At 31.9% G+C, this 27,781-nt stretch overlaps 1 protein-coding gene across 2 annotated transcripts; it reads left to right on the plus strand.

Annotated features, from left to right (window-relative positions):
* The first annotated feature begins 452 nt into the window (after positions 1-452).
* Positions 453-27,781, plus strand: LOC140443578 (protein FAM98A). Of its 2 annotated transcripts, XM_072534914.1 has the most exons (7): positions 453-633; positions 690-895; positions 952-1,106; positions 12,151-12,441; positions 18,141-18,341; positions 26,668-27,070; positions 27,206-27,781. In XM_072534914.1, exons 1-7 carry the CDS (start codon positions 587-589, stop codon positions 27,376-27,378), a joined length of 1,476 nt encoding a protein of 491 aa, XP_072391015.1. In that variant the 5' UTR covers positions 453-586; the 3' UTR covers positions 27,379-27,781. The 2 variants fall into 2 exon arrangements, with proteins under 2 accessions (XP_072391015.1, XP_072391014.1); XM_072534913.1 differs by having other exon boundaries at positions 26,668-27,781.

Genomic DNA, 27,781 nt, shown 5'->3' on the forward strand with positions numbered 1-27,781 from the left:
CGATCGCGATCGATCGCTGTAAGTGATGGACGGTCCACCAGTCTGACTCTACGCATACATTTGCATAGACTCGTAATGTTGGTCGATCGTGGACGGTCGGTCTGGTCCACTCTTCGTAGACTTACTACGTTTGCCTCTTCCGCCTAACCAATGAACATTAAGCACGAAACTGTACTCTCGTGACGTAATTCTTCCCCTTCAACCAATCAACACTGCAATCGACCTGCCCTCTACATTCAGTTTCAATCGCGAATAAATGGGTTTTGTATTCTTGGGTACTCTGGTGACGTAACTCAAACATCCCCACCCCAGTCGGAAGAGGCAACCGTAGTAAGTCTACGAACCGTGGGTCTGGTCGAGCAGTCTGTTTTTTAATCTACTCCTAAATGTCAACTGTCTGTACAATTAAGCATTCTATGGATTAATAAACGTCGTTCGTTCATACGTCAAGTGTCAAGTCATTTTATACAGCAAGCGCAAGGCAAGGGTGTTTTAGACAATTTAGACCGGCGGTGTCGAAATTAAACAAACACTCTGGATAAGATTCCAAAGAAAACTTATTGTGCTTTAAAAAATTCATTTAAAAATGAATAAACTAGAAGAAAAAATAATATCCGGTTTAAATAGCATAGGGTCAGTTCAATAATTTAATGTATACTTATGTGAGTTTAATGTGTATATTATTTCAGTTATAATGGACCTTTACTAAAAAAACCTAATTTTCCTTTGGCTATAGAAAGTGGACCGAAAAGCGTGGAATATACAGAACTTGTAAATTTTCTTACAAATGAAATTAGAACTTTACAGGATATAGATGAAGAAGTTAATGCTATTACTTCACCAGAAGATGCTGTAGCTTTTATCATGGAAGTCACATCATTCTTAAAAGAATTAAGTAATTCGATTTTATTATAAATATAGAAAGATAAAATTAATCGGGTTATGTTTCAGATTGTCCATATAAATCTCTTCTAGAAGGACATGTATCTGAAAGATTACAAAATGTATCTGATAGACTATTGCTGCTAGATTATCTGATTACAGAACTTATGGGGGCCCGTATTTTACAAGAAAAAAGGCCTAGTAAAAAAATTGAACTCAAACTTGTAAGCATTTTCTTTTTTCCTTATAGGTGATATTATTTATATTACTTAGTAATTTTGTGTACTTTATGCAAGACCAAACAGAACCTATGAAACAATTTAATGTTTTGTCTATTTATATGATACTTCAACTGATTAATCTCATGTTAATCTTCAACATCAATAATTCTCTGATGGTTGGGAAAAGGGCTTAGTTTACAAGAGGAATACTGGAATGTTTCAGAAATTGTTACAAATCACACAAGTCACGTTAAACCAGTTTAGTACAATAGTACCATTTAATGTACCATAATAAAATTATAATTATAGTAAAAAGACCATTTTCATAGATTTTTATTATTTTAAATGCACTTAAAACATAAACAGATCTTACTATTGGTCTGACTTAAGTTCTACTGACTTCTGTGGGAGAACTATGAATACAGAAGTGACACTCCTTTGAAGTTATGTGGCCAAGCCGCCAATGACAGCTAACAACCAGAAAATTAATAGTCAGTGGGCATATCACATAATATAAATTCTTAAATAAAATTGAGCATTTATGTTGACTTTCAATAAATATGAAATATTGCACTAAAAAAATAGTTACATGCAGGACCGGCTTTTGTTGACATTCTTAATGGTGTAATTATTTTTGATTTACAAAAGGTAATTTACTGATGCCACCCGGCTGTCGTGGAAGTTACGCTAAAATGTCTTTTGACGTGACCTGTCCTTAAAGAGTTACACAATGAAATTTTTTTAAAACAAATTTTAAGACAGTTTCCACAAAAAGTAATTGTAAAATATTGTAATGATTTTTACTATCAGGATTAATCAACAAATTATTGTCTGGTATTACAACCTCTTGTAACTAAGTTGAACTCAATCTAACTTTCACTCCAATTAGGTCAAATTATATACCTACCTTGAATAACAGCAGGTAAACATTCAGCATTTGAAATTAACTTGTCTGTTTCTTTTCATTGTGGGGTCAATCCAGAAACAATAACATTCTCTAAAAAAACCTTAGCGTGAAAATATATCAGCATAAAATATTGCTTCAACGAGATAAAAAAAAAAAAGAATATGCGTGGCTAACTGCTGTTATTTTGGCCTGGGCCCTCAACTAAGAGCGAGAAGTATGTCAATAGCAACAAAGTGCAAAATTTATAAAACAATAATACGCCCAGTGCTCACATACGGATCGGAAACATGTGCAATGACGACCCGAGATGAAGAGTTACTACGAGTCTTTGAAAGAAAAGTATTGAGGACCATATATGGCGATATAACTTTGAACTCTATAGACTTTTTGGTGATGCAGACCATCAAAATAAACCGCCTAAGGTGGGTGGGCCACGTTATGCAGATGGATGAGAGTGATTCCACTAAAATAACCATGCTAAACAGGCCGGTCGGAAGAAGAAGAAGGGGGTGACCTAAACTCAGATATCTGGACGATGTACAGGAAGATCTGAGGGAGATTGGTGTGAGGGGCTGGAGAAGACAGACACTCGATAGGGAAGGATGGAAGAATGTTTTGAAGCAGGCCAAGGCTCACGAAGGGCTGTAGCGCCAACTGATGATGAAAATATTGCTTTTGAAAAATATGATTTTTTAACTTAAATGTACAAAAACCTAAAACGATAATCTTTTTTGGTGGTTCTTCAATATCTTCACCGTAGTCAATTGTGTTTGTCATATTATATGAAAATATTGAAGGTACTGCGTCATGCACCAATGTTTTTCTTCTATTTCCTTTTACAATAACATTATCTTCAAAATGCAGTTCACAAATCCTATAATTATTATAAAGTGAATCCATTTTGAATAACAAATCTTCTCGTCTGGAAGCTTCTATTCACACTTTGGCACTATAAATTTTTAACAGAACAAATTTTAAACAAAGAACTTTTTCTGTATTTATTAATAATACTTTATTACTTACAACTATAAGAGTATTAGTATATTCTAGGTATATTGTGAGTGATGAAATATAACTTTTGTCAATATCTAATCTTAATAAATTTACAGTTTTCTCCTGACTAAGTCACAAAAATGTCACTAAATATTGAGATATACAACAAATAAAGTTTTAATATTTTTTATTTGTAATTCCCATTTAAAACTCCTAAATATTTTATGTACTCCGATCCATATATTTGATCTTTGTTATTTATATTTAACGAATTAAAAATTGGCAGACAACTTTTGTATATAGCAAAAAGTAAATTAGTTTTTAGTTTTTTCATAATTTAATGTAAGTTTGTTTATTTGCAACCATGTTTTTACAATTTTGAAGTCTTGTTCGGTTGTAATTTTAAGATTTTCCCAATTATTGGTCTAATTATGTTTCCAACAATTTTTAGTTTAAGCATTTTAGTAATTTCTTTGTTTCGTTTAAATCAAATATTCTCGTGTATAAAACCCTCTATATATTTTTATTTCCTAAAATACTATATTCGTATTGTTGTCGTCAAGCGCTGACACCCGGCCACCATCTGTTGATTTTTTGACCTGAGCCTTCGGAGACTTGCGTCTTTCAATAAAAGAAATAGCACTGACAACAAATTTAATGTTTTCATTTTGAACTATCCCTTGGCATACCAAAGTTTATTTTTTATTACTCCACTTAACGAAAGCTTGGACAGACACGTCGGCGTCGGCTTACTGTTCGAAAGTCATACTAATACTATTATGTAATAACTAATAATAATTACAAAGCAATAGTAATTACCTGTTATTATTCTTAGGAAATCTAAATAAACTTATTCCTTTTCCTGTCACAGATGAACATCCACGAATCGCACAAGTATATCCAGACATTTTAAATATAAATTAAACTTTTAACTATAAACTATAACTATAAACTTATATATTTAACTATAACTATAAATAAATTATATAAATGGTCAAATGCACTTGTTGTGTCGAGTATTTACCACAGACGCCTACGGACTATTGAAAACAACCAGAGTTAAAGAATAAGCACATGTAAATGACAGTTAAACAACCAGAATCGGGCATGCGTATACAAAAATTGTACACGTTTTTGAACCGTTGTGTCGCTTCTCTGTGTTCGTAGTTCTCTGCTTCTGTGACTTTTGTTCTATATTTTTGTGTATCTACTATTGAAATTGATTATAATTTATTAGATTTAAAACCAAAACATAAATAGCATTCAATATTTTACTGACAAATGAATATGAATGAATATGTTCTTAACAAATAATTATTAATAGAAATAAAAAAAAAAGTAATATAAAAGTAAACCAGATCTTGAAAATAAAAATGATTATTATAGGAACAGTCTTTCAAATCTCTGCATCTATTTTACGCTATGTTTACGCTAAATATGTTCTTAACAAATAATTATTAATAGAAATAAAAAAAAAGTAATATAAAAGTAAACCAGATCTTGAAAATAAAAATGATTATTATAGGAACAGTCTTTCAAATCTCTGCATCTATTTTTTGAGAGATCTGTGATCAATGGTCTTAAAACCGCGATCTCTCCTTAATGATATATGTTTAAAAGGTGTATTACATTTTAGAGATGTATTGTAATCAAATTTACCTGATATCCAGCCTACAGTCAACCATAGGCACTCACGCCATAAAAAATTCTCACCACTTAATTTTTGTGTTTTTGGATTAATGGACCTTTTAAAAGTTCTGTTTAATTTTGACTATTTTAAATTTGTTACTGGTACATCGAATTAATGTAGCTCAGTTGTGAGGATGAGCTATTAAAGTTACACTCCCTTTTTTTTATTAAAAAATGATCTTCATCATATTCCATTCAGGTGTGTTCAGGTATTAGCAATTTGTGGTGAATTTCTTCTATTGTATTTTTCTGTTGTAGTAGATAGGTGAACATAGCAGCTATATGTGAGTTCTTGTTCTGTTCTCCAAATGTGTCAGAAAATAGAAAATTTTTTTGACTGAAGTCCATTATTTCTTTATAGAGAAATGGATGCAATTTTGTTTGCACCATGCTTGGCTACAATTTCATGCCATAAATAAAAAGATGACTTGTCTGTAGCGCAATTGTGAATGGTCAAGTTATATGTCCAATACAACCTTTTGTAAAATGCTACAGACGTTTCTAGATCCAGCATTGGAAGACACTGCTGTAAATCAAAGGTGTAGCATTTAATCAATGGATTCATCTGGGCTCTTGCTTTGTCTTATATTCTAAGTCTGTTGCCTCATGATGTAAACTGGTCTCTTCCATAATTATCTGTTTTTGTTCCTCATTATCACAAACTTGTAATTTTTAACACATATCAGTTTTTCTTTCTTTAAATTTCAATTTCATTTTGTGAAAATTCCTCATAGTGTCCTAGAAACTGGCTCAGTTACTGCTGCATGATAAAGTTCATACATTTTTTTTTAACTAAGATGATTGGGAAGATGTATTGTTATTATTGTCTCTGTGAGTATAGTAACTTTCATATTGTGGAAATCAGTTCATATGATTTCTAATTAACTCTCATATGTTGGGTTTTTTTGTTTCCAGGTGATAATCTTCCTTGATATACTTGCACTAATGTACTGTGTTTGCCATCGTGAGCCCCAAGTGAATATATTCTTGAAATATTGTCGGCCTGAAATGGCTGAAATGTCAATGATTAAGGAATCTGCACATTTGGATCTACAGTTTTTTCTATTATTTATTTTCAGTCAACTCTAATCCAAGATCCCACAACTCTTTTTCGTTTTTTAAGGTTCTACTACATTTGTCTGGTCTACTAAATTATTATTAGTTACTGATTCGCCTTCAGGTAAAATATAAACATCCAAGTTAGCAATATCAATCACTTCTGTTGTTTTTTTCTTCAAGTTGTGAATACAGAATGTTTCCTAAAATATTTAAAAAATACTGAAAAAATTACTCCAAAGAATTTGTTGAATAATCATACCTTTTGAAATTTCATTCGGGTCATTACTAGAAGATTCATCAGCAAGAGAGGTACTCATGTCAACAATTATTATTTCTGTTGCTGCTAATTCCTCTAGTGGATTGATAATGCTTTCTAAAATATTTAATCATGATGATTATTATTTGCAATTACCTCGTATATGTTTTACAATAATAAATATGCATGGCTTTTGAGTTTTCAATGTGGTCAGCAGAAGTAGTGGTAGACACTAAAGATGCTCTATCAATATCAATAAGTACTTATGTTGTTTCAAATTGTGTCTCTATATTATTATCTTCTAGAATTTTAAAAAAATATTAGTATTTAAAATCGCCTCCTAATATTTTAATAACACATGAATACCTTTTGAAATTGCTACATAGTCAGTAAGTGAAGTAATAATACATGAAGAATTATCGTTATTTTCAGTATATATATATATATATATATATATATATATATATATATATATATATATATATATATATATATATATATATATATTTCTAAAGTATTTAACTAGTGAATTCAGAGGTTTAATCGGTCATTCAGGTTGGCAAATAAAAAAAGAAGTCAACTACTTCATAAGTTTATTGAAGACGTTTCGCTTTATATTTATATATTATTATATTATATTTATATATATATATTTACGATATATATATATATATATATATATATATATATATATATATATATATATATATATATATAAAACAATAATCTTTAGTTTATGCCAAACAAAACGAAATACTCAATACTTACCACTTAAACGACTATGATATATGAGTTGCATTATCCTTTTAACTCTTTTCTGTAATTTTTTTATCTGTAAGTATGCATCAGATACAAAATATTTTCTGATATTGCCAATACTACTAAACTAAAAAAGTACTGCCCTAGGAAATAGATAACTATTTAATAAGTAATTCGAATATAACTAATAATGTCACTATTATTATTAGCCAAAACCTTAATTTTTCGGTGTATACACATTATTTTTATAAAAACATTTACCTATTGATCAAACAACCGAAAATAAATTAAGATCAGCAAGGCTTTTGTCGAGAAATATGCCTTCTAGATCGTAGCAGTTATTCTTCAGTATAATATGGTACAAGAGAAGTAAATTGACTTAAGTCTTAATGTCATACCACATTGAACAATCATGTTTGGGGACTTCGTATCACTGTAAAAACTTTGAATTATAGTGTTGTAGACTTAAACCGTTTGTACCAATAAAAAGAGCTGATTTTTTGGTCCAGAAGGCATCAAAACATTATTTTTGTGAAATTCTGACTGAAGCCCTTTTTCCCAAACATAAGAGAATTATAATCATCAGATCAGTCTTTTAGATAATTGCCTAGCCGTTATATCCTTTGTTCTATAATAATATTTTATTGGATCTCTCTCAAAATTATCCTTTGGATAATTGGATCCAAGTTGGAGAGAGCTTGCAGTCCAACATGTGACAATTAAATATTTTTTTTCATACTTTACACTACTTCCCTTATATATTTTTAGTGATTTGTTCAGTCTGTGATATCCTTGATATATTTTGATTTTTATGTAATGTATGGCTATTTAGTCTCTGTGCGCTTTAAACTAACAATATCCAATGCCTCGCAGTCATGCAATCTGGTTTGACTGTTTCGGAATATATGTATGTATATATATATATATATATATATATATATATATATATATATATATATATATATATATATATATATGTTCGGAACTTAGGAAACCTTTCGGAACATAGGAAACCTTTCGGAACATATATATATATATATATATATATATATATATATATATATATATATATATATATATATATATATATATATATATATATATATATTGTTAAGATTGTTTATTTTGACTTTAATCTTAGTTTATTGAGCCAATAAAAAAAATATAACTTATTTGTTATCAAAAGTAAAATAAACTCCTTATATTACCTGTGTTCGATGGATTCAAAGATTTTCTAGTTGTCTTTTATCGGGATAGAGAAGAAAGATAAGAATAAAAAAAATATTATATTACAAAAATTTACGTTTCTTTATTTTATATGAACGAATAAAACAATTATCAAATTCTGTCGTTATCTTATCAATCAGCATACAAGAAAATAAATCAAATTTTTATAATAATAAGATTTTAAATCTACATACATTTATATTAAGTGAAAACCAATTTTACTTAAATTTTTCTTTACTTGAAACAAGAAACAACAAAACTTTAGAAATTTTTGATTAGCCTAACAAAACCTCAGTTCTTAAATTTGAATGCTAATGACCATGATGTCAAACCGATCCTTCACAGATATAAAATTCAATTGTACAAAACACTTACAGCTTATTTTCTTATTGAGTTGTATGTTGGCACATACCCAGAAAAGTCCAGTCTCCTCAACGATGTGATCTCTCCTCTTTGGCACCTCGGCTCCTTCCTAACGTCTCTGCAAACCTGCAGACTACACAAAAACACCTGATTCACTTCTCCAAAAACTCACGAACCACACCCTATCTTGAGACAAACGACTGTTTCCTTCGATGACCAAATTATAACTGACTTCTCCGGTTCTCATGATCGGCTCACAAATTCCCATTTAAAAACGACCGTCCAATCAAAAGCTCAAATTGTGTTTACCATGATTTTGGAAAAGCCTAATTTCGGTTTCAGAGAAAAACTAAATAGCTTACTTTAAAATTGGTTTTGTCAATACACAATTTATACATATTTCAAAAGATTAGAATATGGTCATTTAATACTCGATTATACAAACAATGAAAAGATTAACTTACAGGTAAAATGTCTTCTAATTCTAAACAAAGGTTTTTTCATAATTTTGTTTGAAACGGAAAAAGGTCGTTTGCCAAACGAATTTCTATTCTTATCTACACTAAATCTTATCTTAAATTACTATATACAATTTGTTTATATTGATATCTTAAAATTTTATTTCGATAGATTTTTTTTATTTATTTTTCTTTGGTTGGGAAAGAAGAAACATAACAAATCCCCGCCTTTGCATATGATAAAAATTACTGAATTATGCAGGGATTTTTCTCTATGCAAAAACAATAAAGAATAGTCTTTCAACATTTTAATTAATTTCTTCTTTCACCTGTTGTCACAAATGAAAAGAGTTTTTGACAAAGGACGAGGCGTTTTCGTCGAATGGTTGTAAGGATAAGGCGAGATGTTTTACCAATTTCTGAGTGGGGCAGTTGTATGTACTGACGATGGGTCTTTGGGGAACATTGGGCTTATTAATTTTTGGAAGGCTGTATATCTTTGGAATTCGGGATGATTTTCTCTGGGTATAAGAGATTTTTTGATGTCTGGAGGTAGAGTAGATTTATTTATAATGGATTTGGTCGTGTTTTCTAGATATGTGGTGGGATCTTTTGGGACACGTTGGTATTCTGTGGAATTGAGAAGTTCGAACATTTTGTCGAAATAATTAGAAGAGTTAAGAATGACGGTGGCATTACCTTTGTCGATTGGAAGGATGACAATGCCAGGGTTGTTATAAAGTTCTTTGAGGGCACGTCTTTCTGAGAGGCTGATATTTGACGGTGGGGGTTTAGAAGTACGGAGAATTCTGGCGAAATCTTGTCTGGCAACTTCAGCTTGGTCGGAAGGGAGATGAGAAATAGTTTCTTCAGTTTGACAAATAATTTTCTCATTTGGGATGGAAAGAGGAGTGACAGAAAAATGGAATACTTTTGACAGAGCTTTGGTAGCTGAATCGGATATGTGAATATCTGAGAAATTGCGAACAACAGTAGAAGGTTGTTGATTCTAAATGGGCTGTGGATTTTTACCGTCGAGTTGATACAAATTTTATTTAACATTGGTTTCGCGAACGGGACTGACATTCAAAATCGCTGGTCTCTTCAAGCGTAATTTTTTAATAAAATTATATTATTATAAACAATAGGGATTTATGTTTTTTAATTTGTTATCGTGCTGATTTTAACAATCAGACCAATTTGGTATTACAACGTTTTTAGTTTAGATTTTTTTAATTGTGTTAAAATGACATTAACAACAACGGATGTTGCAAGAACAGTGCCTTTAGTGCAGCATGGTTATAGCCATCGTAGTATTATGATGCCCAGTTACTAGGTGTACGTCGTTCTCCTATTTTAAGAGCCATGCAGCGGTTCAATCAAAATGACAACTACACTAGAAGGTCATAATTAGGCTGTAGAAGAGCAAAATCCTCACGCAATGATCGACTATTGGTTTATTCGTGTTTGAAAAATAGACATCTAACTTCTATTGAGCTGGCAAATCGCCTGAATGAAGTGGATGTAAGTAGGTGGACGGTTCGTCGACGACTTCCTAAAGTGAATTTATTATCCAAAAGACCAGCCCTGTATCCACAGCTATCCGTGGAATACTGCAGAGTTCGACTTGCTTTTGAAAGGGAATACAAATTGGAATTAGGAAGATTAGAGTAATGTTTTGTTCTCGGATTAGTGCAGGTTTTGCTTGAGATCACCAGACGGTCGCGAAGAAATCTGGAGAAGTCAAAAAGAACGATTCGCCCAACGCAATATTGCCAACATAATAAGCTATTGAGGAGGCTCGGTTATGGATTGGGCTGGTATAAGTTCCGATGTCCGCACAGTTCTTGTTGATGGAGGTTTTATGATAGGAGTAAGGAATATAACAACCATTTTAGATGAGCATATGGTACCTTTTGCGCCATTCATAGGAAATAATTTTATTTTTATGGACAATAACTCGCGTCCGCATCGTGATAGATACGTCAATTAATACTTAACAGACATCGGGATTGTCCGAATAAATTGGCCAGCTGCCAGCCCCGACCTCAATCCAATAAAACATCTATAGGACGAATCTACGAAGACGAATTCAATTTAGGCTACCCCGACCAAACAACTTGCCTGAGCTTAGCGCGACTTTTGAGACAGCGTGGAATGAACTGGACCAAATTCATGTTCAAATTTTAATTACCACAATACCAAGACACAGACAGGATGTTATAAGGCCCCGAAAGGGAAAAACTAAGTATTAATAACAAATGACATAAACATTATTTTTTTATTGAATAATGCCATATGTTTTATAAATAAATAATTTTTTTTTGCATAAATTGTGTTTCTTATTTACATTTAATGTTCCTCCTAAAGTATATATATATATATATATATATATATATATATATATATATATATATATATATATATATATATATATATAACGTGCAGTAAAGCTTAATATATACAGGACCTTAATAAGACCGGTTTTGATATATGGGGCTGAAACGTGGATTTTATCTCAAAATGATAAGACTTCTTGGTATATTTGAGAGAAAAATTCTTAGAAAGATTTTTGGGACCGTAAATGAAAATGGGCTATGGCGTCGAAGATACAAATTTGAACTATATCAGTTATACACCGATCCAGATATTGTGAAATTCGTTAAAGTGTAGAGACTTAGATGGGCTGGACACATTGCTAGGATGTCAGATCACGAAGAGATTAACATTTTTAAAACCAGAGGGCACAAGAAGCAGAGGACGACTACGAATGATATGGATTGATGATGTGGAAGAAGACCTACAGATTCTAAGGATTAGAAAATGGAGGGAAGTTGCCAGGAATCGACAGGAGGGACGACTTCTTTGTGAGCAGGACAAGATCCACAACGGATTGTCGAGCCACTTATGATGATGATGATGATGATATATATATATATATATCCTCTAAAATAACAGCTGATTTGGTAGATGAAAAAGGGGGTTGAGGTTAATTGGGTATACAGCTGATTTTTTTTTTATTTGAATTGTGTTTGTTTCTTATATTTTAATTTGTTGAACATAAATTATACAACTAAATGTTACATGTCGAAGATAGCTGCAATCAACATTTTCCCCACAAAATATTTACTTGATGTTATTAAAATAAATCACACCAATCATTTCAATCAGTTGTATACCCAATTAACCTCAACCCCCTTTATATATATATATATATATTTCATTTTAACAATAGCGAACAGTGAAACAGTGAAAAGACTTAACATTCTTAATTTGTAATATTACAGTTTAATGCACATGTTTTAATTAAATCTAATATTGAATACATACTTTTAGCAAGAAACTCCAGAAGGTAAAGACATGAGGTTGATTCTCCAAACTCTTCGTTTTCCTAAACCTCCTGCTAATATTTCTATTCTAACATTATTCCAAAAATTGGTCCCTACGATTCCAATTGTTGTAAATAAAGCCGGTATGGATATAGTTGGAAAAGGCATTTTTAATGGATATTTATCGGACAAACAGTGGGAAGTACTTAATGGAGTCCAGGAAGATCTACACTCAGAATATAAAATTAGGAGAGAAATGTTGCTTACCAGATTGGATGTTACCATACAATCATTTCAGGTAAATTTATGTGTAAATTAACATTATTCTTTATAAATAAACAGTTGCTCGTTAGTTCATCGCATCAAATCAAGTGTTAAATCATCATTAGCCTTTTGAGTCCACTGCTGAACATAGAACTCCCGTAAATAATTCCATTGAATTCGATCTTGAGCACCTTGAATCCAGTTGTGCTGGATCTTGTTGGAGGACGTCTTCTATTATGATAAACATGGGTTCCCCGATTAGTCCAATCCTTGCAACTATTGTAACTGATCATCTCTTAGATACTGTGATTACACAATTACCTTTTGAATTACCGTTTATATAAGTATGTCGATGACATCATATGTGCAGTTCCATCTTATCTCATCAATACCACACTAAACATTTTTAATTCATTTAATAAACATCTTCAGTTTCTAATTGAAACTGAGACAGATTTTAGTAATATCATTTTTAGACACAAGAGTGATAAGAACAAATGACAATATTTTAACATTGGATTGGTACCAAATGCCGACAGCATCAGGCAGGTATATAAATTACTATTCAAATCATACCACCCGCCAAAAATATAATACCGTACTAGGTATGAAAAAGAGGATAATGTCCATTGTTGATGACAACTTTTTACAAAAAAATCTGGACATAATATACAATATTTTTCGTAACAACGGATATCCTAAACAAATTAAAAAAAAACATTTACAGCAGGAATTTCTATGACTGTCCCGTCCATGATTCTATCAAATCAATCAAATATAAAAAAACTCCCCTTTATTAATGGTCTAACTCATTCTGTCATATCCATATTCAAAAATGTTCCTAATATTAGTATAGCTAAATATAATACCATGAACAGGAAACAACTATTCTCAAAAATTAAAGACCCATTACCAACCTTATAAAAAAGTAATGTTGTTTATGAAATACCGTGTCTAAGATGTCAAAACAGCTACATTGTCCAAACATCACAATGGCTAAAACAACGCATCACACAACATAAAAGTGATTGCCGCTTGGGAAAAAATACTTGCGCAGTAGTTGAGCACTATGAAAACACTCGTTGTATGCTAGACTATAACAAAGCTCACATTTTGGCACAGACTGATAACTACAAAAGTATATTATTTCTTGAGATGTGTTACATTAACAAAAATAAAAACACTTTAAATTATAAAACGGACACTGGACAGTTAAGTAACATAATATATTGTAGTATATTGAACAAAATTTATAAATATTCAAAATAGCCAACATTCAGCTTAATAACAACTAACCTTAATAATTCATCAAATAAATATCATTTTTTTATCGTTTCTTTTGTTGTTATTTTTATTTTTACATTTAAGTAATTTTAATCTTTTATTGTATTGCTGTAACGAACGTGTCTTGACGTTTAATAATCTCAAGTGCCTTGTAATCTTGACATTCAATATTTCAAATACTTCAATGTCAGTTTTTATTTGTAAAATCTTTTAATTTCTGTGAGTGTTTTTAAATGTATTAGTACGCCATTTTTTGTGATGTTCAAATTGTTCTACAGTTTACTCCTGATGAAGCTATCAAATAAATAGCGAAAATATTGAGTATCTTGAAAAAATAAAGATTTTTATTAGAGACCACTTTACCCAATAATTCCAACGTATTTATATATATATATATATATATATATATATATATATATATATATTGATTTTCACCCTTTCACTAGAACAAGCCGGATTTAGGAGTGGCTTTGGAACGAATGACCACTTACAAGAAATAAAATCCTTGTTACGATACTGCACTCCGTAAGAACTCTAAGCATGGTGCTTTGCTGGACTGAGTCAAATGCTTTCTCAAAGGATACAAATTTTAATATCAATGGCTTGTTGTATTCTATAACTTTCCCTATCAAGGATTTTATGTCTTGTAAGTGGTAATTTGTTTCCTAAATCCGGCTTGTTCTAGTGGTGGGTGAAAATCTAGCCTAGGTCTCAGTCTGTTAGTACTTATTCTCATAAAGAGCTTATATAAATGAGATAACAAACTGATACGTCTGTAGTTTCCAATTTCTGTTACATCTCCTTTTTTATGCAATATTATCATAATGACACTATTCCTTTTTTCTGGTGTAATTGGTGTTGGTAGAAAGATGCTAGGATGGGTTAGAACATTTGGGATCATTTTGTAAGGATGTTAGGTTGGGACGTGGTACCCTCTCGGTTAGAGGAAGTGAGAATGAACCACGGCTCGCGTAGACAGGGTCGCTACCTTGTAGCGGGTAGATACACTATGACTGAGCTTAAACTCAAGCAAAATTATTATGAATGAATATCTGGTATCTTCAATACCTTTCAAACGAGGTATCACTTGCTATAAGGTCCTATTTAAAATTATCTGTCACAGTGGCGCTGTAACGTCATCTGTCACTATTACGTCACCTTTTATGACTAGTTGAGAATCCTACGTCTGTTTATTATCTCCCTCTTCACTATTATAACAATAACCGTTCAAAAGATTCTAGGGGGAACGGACTTTTGACTAGCACTGTATATTCTAAAAATGCCCTTTCGGGTTACAGACCGTTTTCGGACTAATACGTCCATCACCGGTGCAGTTACTAGGTATACCTGAGTGACGCCAATATATATATATATATATATATATATATATATATATATATATATATATATATATATATATATATATATTTATATATATACATATATATATATATATATATATATATATATATATATATATATATATATAAAATTTGTTTAGTATCGACTGTATATTATTTAAAATAATTTTCTTGGGTATGTCAGGTTCTTCTTCTTCTTTCAGTGCCTATTCGTTCCGAATATTGGCAATCATTCTGGCTATAATTATTTTATTGACTGATGCTTTAAATAGATTCGTTGTTGTTGTGGAGAACCATTTCCTCAGGTTCTTCAACCATGATATTCTCCTTCTCCCAATTCCTCGCTTTCCGAATACTTTACCCTGTAGGATTACCTTCAGTAATCTGTATTTAGTGCTGTTTCTCATTATATGTCCGAGATATTCCAACTTTCTCCTTTTAATGGTATACATCACCTCTCTTTCTTTGCCCACTCTTCGTAATACGGTCTCGTTGGTTATCTTGTCTGTCCATGATATCCTTAGAATTCACCTGTATAGCCACATCTCGAAGGCTTCAAGTTTTTTCTCCATTGCTTCAGATAGTGTCCAGGATTCAACTCCGTAATACAATATTGAGAAGATATAACATCGTAGGAGCCTTACTTTTATCTCCAGATTAAGATTGTGGCTTTTAAAGAGTTTGGCCATGTTATTGAATGCACTCTTAGCCTTCTCTATTCTACATTTTATTTCCTGTGAGTGATCCCATTGTTCATTTACTGTTGTTCCAAGATAGTTATACTGTTTTACTCGGTTGTTTTACTCGGTCCACTGGTGTATTATTGATAAGTAGTTGAGCGTCTCTAACTTTATTTTTGCTGATGATCATAAATTTAGTTTTTGTTATATTTACTTGAAGTCCAAATCTTTCACTTACTTCATTTACTTTGTTTATCAGTTGCTGTAAACTGTTCAAACTGTCTGCAAAAATAACGGTGTCGTCTGCATAACGGATGTTGTTTAGGCGTTCTCCATTTAGAAGTATTCCATGTTCGCATTTTTCCAAGGCTTCACTAAATATTTCCTCTGAATATAGATTAAATAATATAGGTGAAAGTATACAACCTTGTCTAACGCCTCGTAGAATCTGGATCATTTCCGTTGGTTCACCTCCAAAATTCGTTCTTATTGTGGCTGATTGGTTCCAGTATAAATTTTGTATTATACGCCGATCTTTATCATCCATTTGGGCTTTTGTTAGAATATCCATCATTTTTTGGTGTTGAACTGTATCAAATGCTTTTTGGTAGTCCACAAAGCAGGTGTAAATATCGCAAGTCATATCTCTGCATCTTTGAAATAATACTTGTAGACTGAACAGTGCATCTCTTGTACCTACGCCCTTCATGAATCCAAACTGTGTGTCTTGTATTCTCTCTTCGCATAGCTTGTATATTCTACGATGTATAATTTTAAGAAAAAGTTTTAATGTATGGCTCATTAGACTTATTAGCCTATATTCTCCGCACTTTTTTGCTCCCTGTTTCTTTGGTAAGGTAATAAATTCTGAAAGTAGCCAATCTTTTGGGATATTGCCTGTGTCATAGATATTATTGAAGATTTTACATAGTACTCTTAAAGATTCATCATCAAGAAGTTTAAGAAATTCAGATTGTACTCCGTCTGGTCCTGGAGCTCTACCTTCTTTTAGTGATATTATGGCTGCTCTTATTTCTGCCACTAGTATAGGTGGTCCTGTTTCCGTAGGTATTGGGGGCTGGTTCTCTCTCTCATCAAAAAATAAATTTCCTATGTAATTTTTCCAGGTATCATTGATACTCTCTTTGTCCACGATTATCTCTCCATTGTCATTAACAAGTTTACTTATTCTTCTGTTTTTACATTTACCTGTAATTTCTCTTACCTTCTTATGCACGTTGAAGTCGTCGTATTTACTTTGGAGAATTTCGATTTCTTGGCATTTTTTCTCCAGTTCTTTCTGTTTGGCTTCTCTGATCTTTCTCTGTATCTCTCGCTGTAATGTTTTATACATGGAGTTATCGTTCTTGTTTTTCCTTCTTTCTTCCATTAGTTGCAGAATCTCTGTCGTCATCCATGTCTTATTCTTACCTTCTTCGTTCTTCATAAAATTGTCTTTAATGTCGTCTATTGTTTTCTTAAGGGATTCTATCTTATCTTCTGTGCTTTCCGTTGTATTATCGATTTCTTTAAATTTTCTATTTAATGTTTTGCTGACTATTTCTTTTACTTCGCTACATTTCAGTTTTCTCATGTCATGTTTTTTTACAGTTTTTCCGCGTATTTTCTTTAACTTAGTTTTATACACGCCCACTAAAGGATTGTGGTCAGATTGAATATCAGCGCCTGGGTAGGTTTTAATACTGTTGAAACTATTTCGATATCTTTTGTTAACAAGCATATAGTCTATTTGATTTCTAATAATAACGTCTTCTCCGTTGTCTCTAGGTGATTTCCACGTCAGGTTATATATATATATATATATATATATATATATATATATATATATATATATATATATATATATATATATATATATGTACAGTGTAGGTAAGAGTTTATGGTATGGTAAAATTTAACAGGATATCTAACACAGATATAAAATCCATATTTTCAGCGAATAGACAAAGATAACAATCATATTCCCCTTTTTGATTAATATTAGAACATTGTTCAAATGCTAAAAAGACAACAGGTGAAATAAAACCAATAATTTTGGCAACGGTGAATTTCCCCTTTTTTATTATTTTAACTCATTCATTTTCGGCGATATAAAGGGCGGACCTAATATACCTCTCTCTTTTTAAACATGTGTTTCTCACTCCATCTCATGTAAGGTCCATACCGACTATAAACTTTTACCTATACTGTATATACATACCTTTGTGTTTGTGTTTTTAAATAAAAGTTTTTATGATTTATTGTATACAGCCAACTACAAGAATATAATTTTCCTTGTGAATATTGGGAAAGGGAAGGAACTTCTTTGATTCTATTTTCGTAGATTCGACCTTATAAAATTTATTTCGTTTGAATTTTTAATTATAATTGTTTTTTTTTTATTTTAGTGGTCAGACAGAACAAAGGGGAAAGATGATGTTTTTGAAAAACTTTATCACGACAGACGTAAATTATTAAAAGTTGAGCCCGACGTAGACCTAGCTGATTTACTAGCAGCAAGAACTGACATTGCCATTATTGAGAAAACTAGTAGTTCTTCTGTAAGACGAAATACTCGGTCGTCTTTAAACAGAATCATAATCGGACAGGTGGGTTTATTCAATTATCAAAGATATTTCATGCTTAATATATTTTTTTCAATCAAACAATGAAATACAAAAATTATTGCAGTTAACTCATGTAGCACAATAGATTAGTCGATTTTATTAATAAAATATTTCTTTTTATTTTAACTTTTTTTACCATGTAGGACAATCTACACGGACTAATTTACTATTGATGATTTGCGCTTTTACTATGGAAGGTTAATTCATATTGAATATTTTGAAGTGAATCGAAAAATAGCAGTATTTTTTTTAAATAAATTTTCATTTAACAAATCTAGTTAACGGTTCACACTGTAAATGATGAAATGGCGAACACAATAATAATAAACTGATACAACAGATTATCGAAGGACTCGACACAATTCTTGAAAGTAACGAAAGTTTTTGCCGAATTCAGGATCATAATAAATAAATACACTAATCAAAAAGCAATAATTTATTAATACTCTAGAAATAGAAAAATCAAAATAAACAAATATATATATATATATATATATATATATATATATATATATATATATATATATATATATATATATATATATATATGTATACAAGACAGTACAGGAAATACAAACAATAGTTTTTTATACTTAAATTATCTTACGTACATTACATTAGTTAGTGTCTTGAAGAAATATGTAGAGTACAAAAAGAATAACTCTAAACCTAACTGGACAAAATTAGTTACATATATCTATTTTACATTAAAAAAAAGTCGCCAATTTTTGGTCACGTTAGCGTCGATAGTCATTTTATGCCAGCCAAGTCCTTCATTCGCTTAAGTAGCAAGATCTGAACTGAAATACATTCTGGCTGTGTTTCGTACCAAGACATCACTGTATCTAACACCGTAAAACCTTCAGAATGCGAAAGAACTTAGTTGTTGTTTGCTGGTTCTTCTTCACTGTCACTGCCTTCATTATTTTTTGACTCTTGAACGGAGGTTGCAATAACGTTTTCATCCAGGATCTCATAGTCCATGTCATTTCTTTCAATGTCCAACCTGTTTTAAAATCTGCTGCAACGCATTCTTGAAAGCTTGAAACGGGTAAAGCGCAGTCACTTCTCTTACATTTCCAAAAGTTCCGTCTCTTTATTATCTGGCTACAGTTTATTCCACCTTTTGTTAAGTTTCCTTTGGTAAGTACTACCATCTTTCTAAGAGACTCGTGAATTCGAGATGTGAAATTAAATAAATAAAATCATTTCATAAAACAAGTAGATCCTTGTTTATGGAATTTGACACCTCGAACAATAGTACCGCGTTGAGTCTCACTATTAATGAGCCTCTTTACTATTCTTACTGGGAATTTGCGAAGTGGAAATCGAAACGTCAAAATAAACTTATTTTAATGAAAAATTGCGGCGTATTCCCAGTAAAAGTAGTAAATTGTATTAAGATACCACAAGAAAATAGATTCAGAACAATAATGAGTCTCTTAGAAAGGTGGTAAATCGGATAGCATGTAGCACGAGTTTTTTCACAATTAGTTTTTTTGTAAACTGAATGACACTTTCCTCATTATCTTCTGCTAAAAGAAGCCTGCGCACCACTTGTTTGCTGTACCATTCGAACCATCTTGATTTCTTGCTTTGGCTAAAGAAGATTAAGAGAAGCTATATATTTTCGTAGAACTACTAAATTCCAGAACAGAATTAGAGAAAATCCGACTCAGATAAAGTTACAGAGAAGCGAATGAAGGCTTGCTGTTTTCTTGAAGGAAAGAAAAAACTTGAAGAAAAAAGAAAGGAAAACGTGACTTAAAGATACCAAAAAAGGGTGACAAAAGCTATTGCGAAAACTGAAGAGGCATCACACTTCTGAAGACCATAAATAATAGAGAAAATAGTATATTTTACTAATAAACCTGAACAGGGAAATACTCATAAAATTTAAAGATAAAAGTGTTTATAATTGATCGATGCTTAATATTCAATATGAATAAACTATCATCAAAAAACATTTGAATACTTTTTATGTCATAATTGAAAAAGTTTTACAAGAACTTAAGAAATATATGACGTTTTGTCTCTCAACATCATTTGATTTTACATGTAATTTACATTTTCCTGTCCATGAATTTTGGTATTCTACTCCGACTTTTGGTTAGCGTCCATTATGGCTTCGAGTACTCCAGCATTCGTTTCTGATTTTTTACTGTAGGCTTTGCTATCCTTCTCTGCTGCATTATTTACAGTATATTATCTTCTTGGTGTAGAGGAAGCAGTGTTGGAACAGGTTCAGTTGGAACGTAGGACTCCTGTGGAATCTGGTTATGAATGGGCTGATATTTAGACTCGGCAAAGACGGACATAATGTCTTGTACTATGCGGTTGACCTGGTCATTTTACACCCCGACAAATTTAACGGCACAGTCAGAGATCAGAGTGATTCTGTCTCCTAAGCCTAAATGATACAAATCTAAATCTAGCGAATTAAGTAAAGTACCTTGGGGTAAAATTAGACTAAAGGCTTATTGGAATCAGCAGATGTATCCAACAACCACGAGAAAGGTGAATACGTTAATGGTAGCCAGACGCACTCATGGAAAATGTGGGGTTTAAAACCAGACATGTTAAATTTTATTTATAACATGGTGGTAAAAGTACAGGCCTAAAGCACCTGCCCAAGTGGACATTTGTCAGGAGAGGGGGGTAGAGGAAACATTGGACCAAGACTACAGGGTTATACCTGGTGCATAGACGGATCTAAGACTGCGAGGTATTAGCTCGCAGGCAGCAAATATTTTTCGAAGAACATCAAGTGACACCAAAAACATTTCTGCCCATCATCTAGACTTATACAAGACCTGGTACAAGATTCCAGAATGCTGGAATGGATATCATGAATAAATGGAAGATGTACAACAAACTAACCGGCTGCAGTATGACCTATTTTGTAAGACGACTTCCAAAAAATACTGAGTGTACGAATTTTTGTGAAAGTCTGTAAATTCGGGAGAGAATCAGAGAATTATAATAATGTTATTGCTAGATCTACAATTTTTTATTTTTTCTGATTTGATTTGTCTTCTTGTTCAATCATGGTAATCTAACAAATACCTGGTCTATTAGATGGTATGTATTATACAGAACTATTCTCTTTTTTTCAACTATTCTCAATTGTTAATATTCAATATATTACTATTTATTGTGTATCTATTATTAAATGATAATCCGTAACATTGTGATAGCATGAGTTTTGCATAATATTTTTGTTTAATGATTTTTATTTTAGCAATCCATGACAAGATTAAAAATTACAGTACTATCAATTTCAGAATAAAATTGCATAGAAGTGTATGAAAAAAATTACTGGACTATTTTTTTTAATCTACAAAGTATCCTTTAAATATATCATAACCCACAACCCTTAAAATTATCATCATTTTGGTACTATGGCTCTCAAGTAACCCTGTATAATTCTATAATTTATTAGGTCAGACTATTGTGTTTTGTACTCGAATCTTCACTGTGTTATCCACTTATTGTACACAAGAGAGATGCCTCTAGGAATAATCAAAACGATCGAAAATATCTACCAGAATTAACACAATAGAAGTAAAACTAGAAGAACTACCTGACCCAATTGAAGCTAGCAATGGGATAAGGCAGGGGGATTCCCTGAGTCCTCAACTGTTCAACCTGATCATGGACGAAATAATAAAAAAGTAAGAACTAGAAAAGGGGGCTAAATGGGAGAAAAACAAAACAAAAACTCTCAGATTAAAGATGATTTACAACGCATGCTGTACCAATTTGCTATAACCGTCAAAAAATTTAACATGTTAATTTCTCCAAAAAAAGACCAAAGGCATGGTTATAACAGCAAATCTAATAAGATGTAAATTAGAGCTGGAGGCTCTACGGCATCTACGGAAAGCTGGACACATAAGTGGATGATTAAGTAAATAGAGTAAATAGAGCCGCAAGTTGTCAGAATAAAACAGTATGGAGAAATAAAAATATCCGGAAAGAAATAAAAGGCAGAATTTACAAAACATTTATCAGACCAATAATGACATACGATTATTAGAACAAAAAGAATGCTAGAAACAGCAAAGATGAAAACCCTTACAAAAATCGATGGTAAGGCACTGTGGGACAGAGCTAGAAGTACAAATATACGATGGAGATGCCAGGTAAAGAATATCAAGGACTGGGTAAAAAATAGAATAGTAGAATTGAACGGTTATATAGGCCGAATGACAATAAATATAGTAAAGAAGGCGTGTGACGGTTACCACGAAAGACCAAGAAAACGATGTAACGACAATTTACTGGAGGTACATCGAAAAACAGACAGGTATCTCTTGCTCATCCATAGGTCGATCTGATACACCAGCGTATTCTAGTCATTTAGATTTTAGCTACTAGCTTTTTATTTTCTGGCTAGGTTAAACCATCCATTCGCTTGACTATCTGACGTATATATATATATATATATATATATATATATATATATATATATATATATATATATATATATATATAAAGTGCACTCGTAAGTGAATGGGATGTTTTCGGTCAATTTGGAGATAAAAAAGATAAGAGTTTTGCTAGTTTATCTATTTAATGAAGACGTTTCGCCCACTGTTTAATGAGCATCATCAGTTCATCTAATAGAGTGTTATTAGCGATACATCAATATGAGAAACAATTAAGTAAATGATCTTACCTTTAAAAGATCTGTAGCGTTAAAATGGTATTAATATGAAGAAACATCAAAAAGGCAAACATCAAAAATTAATCTAATAAATACATCAGCAAAAAAAACACAGAAACACAGAACGCCGGAAGATTCCCAATTTACGTAATTTTATATTAATTTTTTTAATTTAACTTTTGACAACATTGATTGATTATAAAATCTATCAAAAAATGTACTTGTCAATTTTGAAATGTTATATTAACAACGGCACGGTTAGGGTTCTTGACTGTTATGACCATATAGGTTATATCATAACATAAAGGTTATGATATAATAAAAGAAACTGAAGAAGAAACCAATAATTAAAAGTAGAATACGGAAGAACCAATTTTGTAGTATTAGTGCATGGTAAATTTGGCTTAAGTTGCTGATATCAGTTCTCTTATTTAATGCATTAGGTTGTTTCAAAATATGACACATCTCCATAAACTGTCTCTTATTAAGGTTACGTTCTCTACAGAGAATTCTAACATCATCAAAATTCACAGTATGTTTGGTGTTGATTGCATGTTGTGCGAGGGCACAGGTATGTTTAGAAAGTTTAATGTCACTACGATGTGAAGTAAGGCGTCCTTTAAGGGAACGGCCCGTCTGACCAATATAACATGCATCACATCCAGAACAGGGTATGTGATAGACTACATTCACTTGTTCCAAAAAGGAAAGAGGTGTTTTAATTTTAGAAAATTTTTCTACATTCACTTGTTCCAAAAAGGAAAGAGGTGTTTTAATTTTAGAAAATTTTTCTAAATTTAAAACACCATTTTGCATGATATGGTCATAACAGTCAAGAACCCTAGCCGTGCCGTTGTTAATATAATGTTTCAAAATTGACAAGTACATTTTTTAATCAATCAATGTTGTCAAAAGTTAAATCAAAAGAATTAATATAAAATTACGTAAATTAGGAATCTTCCGGCATTCTGTGTTTCTGTGTGTTTCTTGCTGATGTATTTATTAGATTAATTTTTGATGTTTCTTCACATTAATACCATTTTAACGCTACAGATCTTTTAAAGGTAAGATCATTTACTTAATTGTTTCTCATATTGATGTATCGCTAATAACACTCTTTTAGATGAACTGATGATGTTCATTAAACAGTGGGCGAAACGTCTTCATTAAATAGATAAAGTAGCACAACTCTTATCTTTTTTTTTCTCCAAATTGACAAGATATATATATATATATATATATATATATATATATATATATATATATATATATATATATATATATATATATATATATATATATAGAAAAGAAAAGAAATTTAATCTTTGCAGATTAGTTAAATAGTAAACTCTTAAATATTGGGGAAATCTGCAAGAAATACTCTAATGTGTATCAATTGTTTCGCCGAACGTTTTCGCCAAAGAGAATTAATTTGGCTTCTTCAGGGCTGAAAGAGAATAAATTATAATTAGCTACCATATATTATCTATTAAAACATTATTGATCTTACCGTAACTTAGAATTGTAGAGTTAGAATATTAAAAAACTTTGCTAGTAACATAGTGGTGTTTTTTGTTACTATGTGCAAAAAAAGTTTTTTTATAAGGATTGAAATGTATATATATATATATTCCTCTGGTTGCCTCGAACACTCAATTTTATTGCTTTCATGTCACCTATATTCAGTGGAAAAGTTCTATACTCGCCGTGCAAGGAATGAGCCGTGTAAAAAAAATGCTATATAGCAAAATAAAAGAGCGCCTACACAAATAAGATGCGAGAAACAAGACTGAATCGCAGATGCAGTATTGGAGTTAATGAATGAAAGAAGAAAATTCAACAATGGGAATTTGATAGCATTAAACGAGTATTAAAAAAAAGTAAGGAAATAGAGGACTTTCAAAACAATTATGAGAACTTCAATTTTTTTTTTTTTTTAAGAACTCGAAGAGCCTAGCCAAAGTAATAAAAAGGAATACCTCAAATATACCGATAGAAAGAGAGGGAACATAATAAAAATTATTTCAAAACCAGAGAAGAAAATTCCGCTCCAAAGAAAAAGAAAACAGTTTATGCGGAGATGTAGGGATTGAGCTTGCTAAAACAGAAGCCATCCATGCAGTAAGATCGATGAAAACCAATAAATCTTTTCCAGTGAAAATACCAAGCCAGTTGTTAAAGCTGATCAATGGACTGTTATCTGCCTACTAAAGAACGTGAATTCAAAAGAATGCAAAAAATACCGAACAACCTGGACGAACGGGATCTAAAACTAATGTCAAACCATTATTAAAATCGACGAGCAGAAATAAAAATTGGGCCTAAAACATCCGAAGAGGTAGAAATAATGAGGGTTAGACAAAAAAATGTGTATATTATCACCTCTATTATTTAAGAGTCTCTGAGAAAATCATACTGGAAGATATTGCATGAGAAAAATAGAGAGGCAGTAGTATGGGAAGAGTATACAAAGAACGTTACACTTTATTTTGTAATCTTGAAGGCATCAGGTACAATTTATAACCATCACATATGTTGCGGTGTCAGCTCATGCTCAAAATTACCTCATATTGTCTGTACTAGTGGTCAACCACTGGTTTTGATAATGTCTACCGCAGTTGTAGACGAAACGCCAGTAACAAACAATTACACAACACGGCCTATAAATGCTGATAACAATGTACGTAAATGTAACACAGACTGATAACACCGACGGCAAAACCCTACACTCATTGAGAGATATGTCGGTTCATTATCTTGTTATACGGGGCTTTGCGTTGTTGATCGTATTGTTTTGAAAGGAATGTACGATGTTGGTGTTGTTCAACTCATAAAGGATCAAGTCTGCTCAAAGTCTGTGAATTGATCTGATCAACTTTATCTAATATATTATATTCTAAATAGTAAAACAAACTTAAATTGACTATGTGAAAAAGGAAAAGACAGTTAAGATTTGATTTCACGTACAGGGCGCTTGCGCATCCGCTTATACGTATTTGGGCCTAATAGGCCTCATCAGAACGGCTTTCGCAATCGCTCTGAACGTGAAATAAATCTTCTCTGTCTTAGGAAGCAACTCTAACCTGGCTTCGTATAGACGCAATGTGGCGACATCTGATAATAAAATCGTAAACTAATTTTCGAAACCAAATTCAGAATTACGCTTTAATCTGTGCCTTCTAAGAATTGCAAGGCAAAACAGACGTTGATAAAGATGTTACGATGTTGGATGTTAATCTAAAAATTGCATTCCACAACATATCTCTCAACTAAGCAAAATTCTTAGCGAATTAGTTTCTAGTACTCGTACAGAGTATATCGAAATAAAAAGGAAAAGACAGTTAAGATATGATTTCACTGACAGGGCGCTTGCGCATCCGCTTATACGTATTTCGGCCTAATAGATTCCCCATGTCTCTCATAACATCTTTATCAACGTCTGTTTTGCCTTGCAATTCTTAGAAGGCACAGATTAAAGCGTAATTCTGAATTTGATTTCGAAAATTAGTTTACGATTTGACTGTTATTTTGCCTAAGGTTTGCTTGCATTTTTTTATTTTGTGGCTTTAACTACTAAACTTCTTCACACTTTCTAATGAAACATCATTTTTAATACCGTTATATTTTATGTTATTGTAGGTACCAGACAGAGGTGGCAGAACTTCCGAAATAGCTCCACCTCCTCCAGAAATGCCCTCGTGGCAACAAAGGTCGGCTGGCCCAGGTGGTCGTGGAGGCGGTAATATGAACCGAGGTGGTGGTAATTTTAACCGTGGAGGTGGTAATTTCAATCGCGGTGGCGGTAATAATTTCTCCCGCGGAGGGGGTGGAAATAATTATTCTAGAAGTGACAGCTTTTCTGGAGGAGGTGGTGGAAATTACCAATCAGAAGGTGGAAATTATCAATCGAATAGAGGAGGTTTTCAGTCGGGCGGCGGCAGAGGTCGCTATGATGATAACAAGGCTTTTGAAAGCGCCGGTAGTTACAATGCATCAAGAGGAGGTGGTGCTGGAGGAGGCAGAAGTTACGACAGTTTTCAAGGTAAATACGGCAATTCTAGTTACGATAGCAGAATCTCAGGGGGAAATCAAAGCTATAGCAAAGACAGGCGGGATAGTTATAGCTCGTCCGATTATCAACAGTCAAAAAGAGCTAAAACTTATGATTCTTTTCAAGCCAATAAAACAACGTACGCCGATCAATACGTTCAGGAGCGTCAGCATAATCAACAGTACTATTCAAAGGATGATAGAGGTTATGGTAACGATAGAGGGTCTAGAGACGATAGGCGAGAATCTAGAGGTGGTCGTTCAAACTACCATAGAGGAGGAAGAGGTAGCTACAGATAAAGAATATCCAATGACTGTATATTATATTATGCCTCCGAATATGTACTTGTAACTTTCATGTTTATTTGAATTGAGGATGATTGATTATTTATAAAAAAAATTGAGATAGTCAAAAATTATTTTTTTTTATTCACTAGGTAATTATATTTATTAGTTTGCATTATAATCATTCTATAAGATAATTTAAAAAAAATTGCGATATTTACTTTTTATGCTTTAAGAATTTTTGTAATGTTATTTTAGTAAATAAATTCGAAGCATTAAAAAAAGGACGAAATGTTTGTGGTTGGTATAATCCCTAAAAGATAACTAAGTTTTCTGAATTTATAGAAATTCTTAAATGATGTTTATTTTACTGTACTGTATTGTACTTTACTGTAACAATTAAATACATTCAGATTGG

This window comes from Diabrotica undecimpunctata, chromosome 6 (genome assembly GCF_040954645.1).
Source record: "Diabrotica undecimpunctata isolate CICGRU chromosome 6, icDiaUnde3, whole genome shotgun sequence".
Taxonomy (NCBI): Eukaryota; Metazoa; Arthropoda; class Insecta; order Coleoptera; family Chrysomelidae; genus Diabrotica; species Diabrotica undecimpunctata.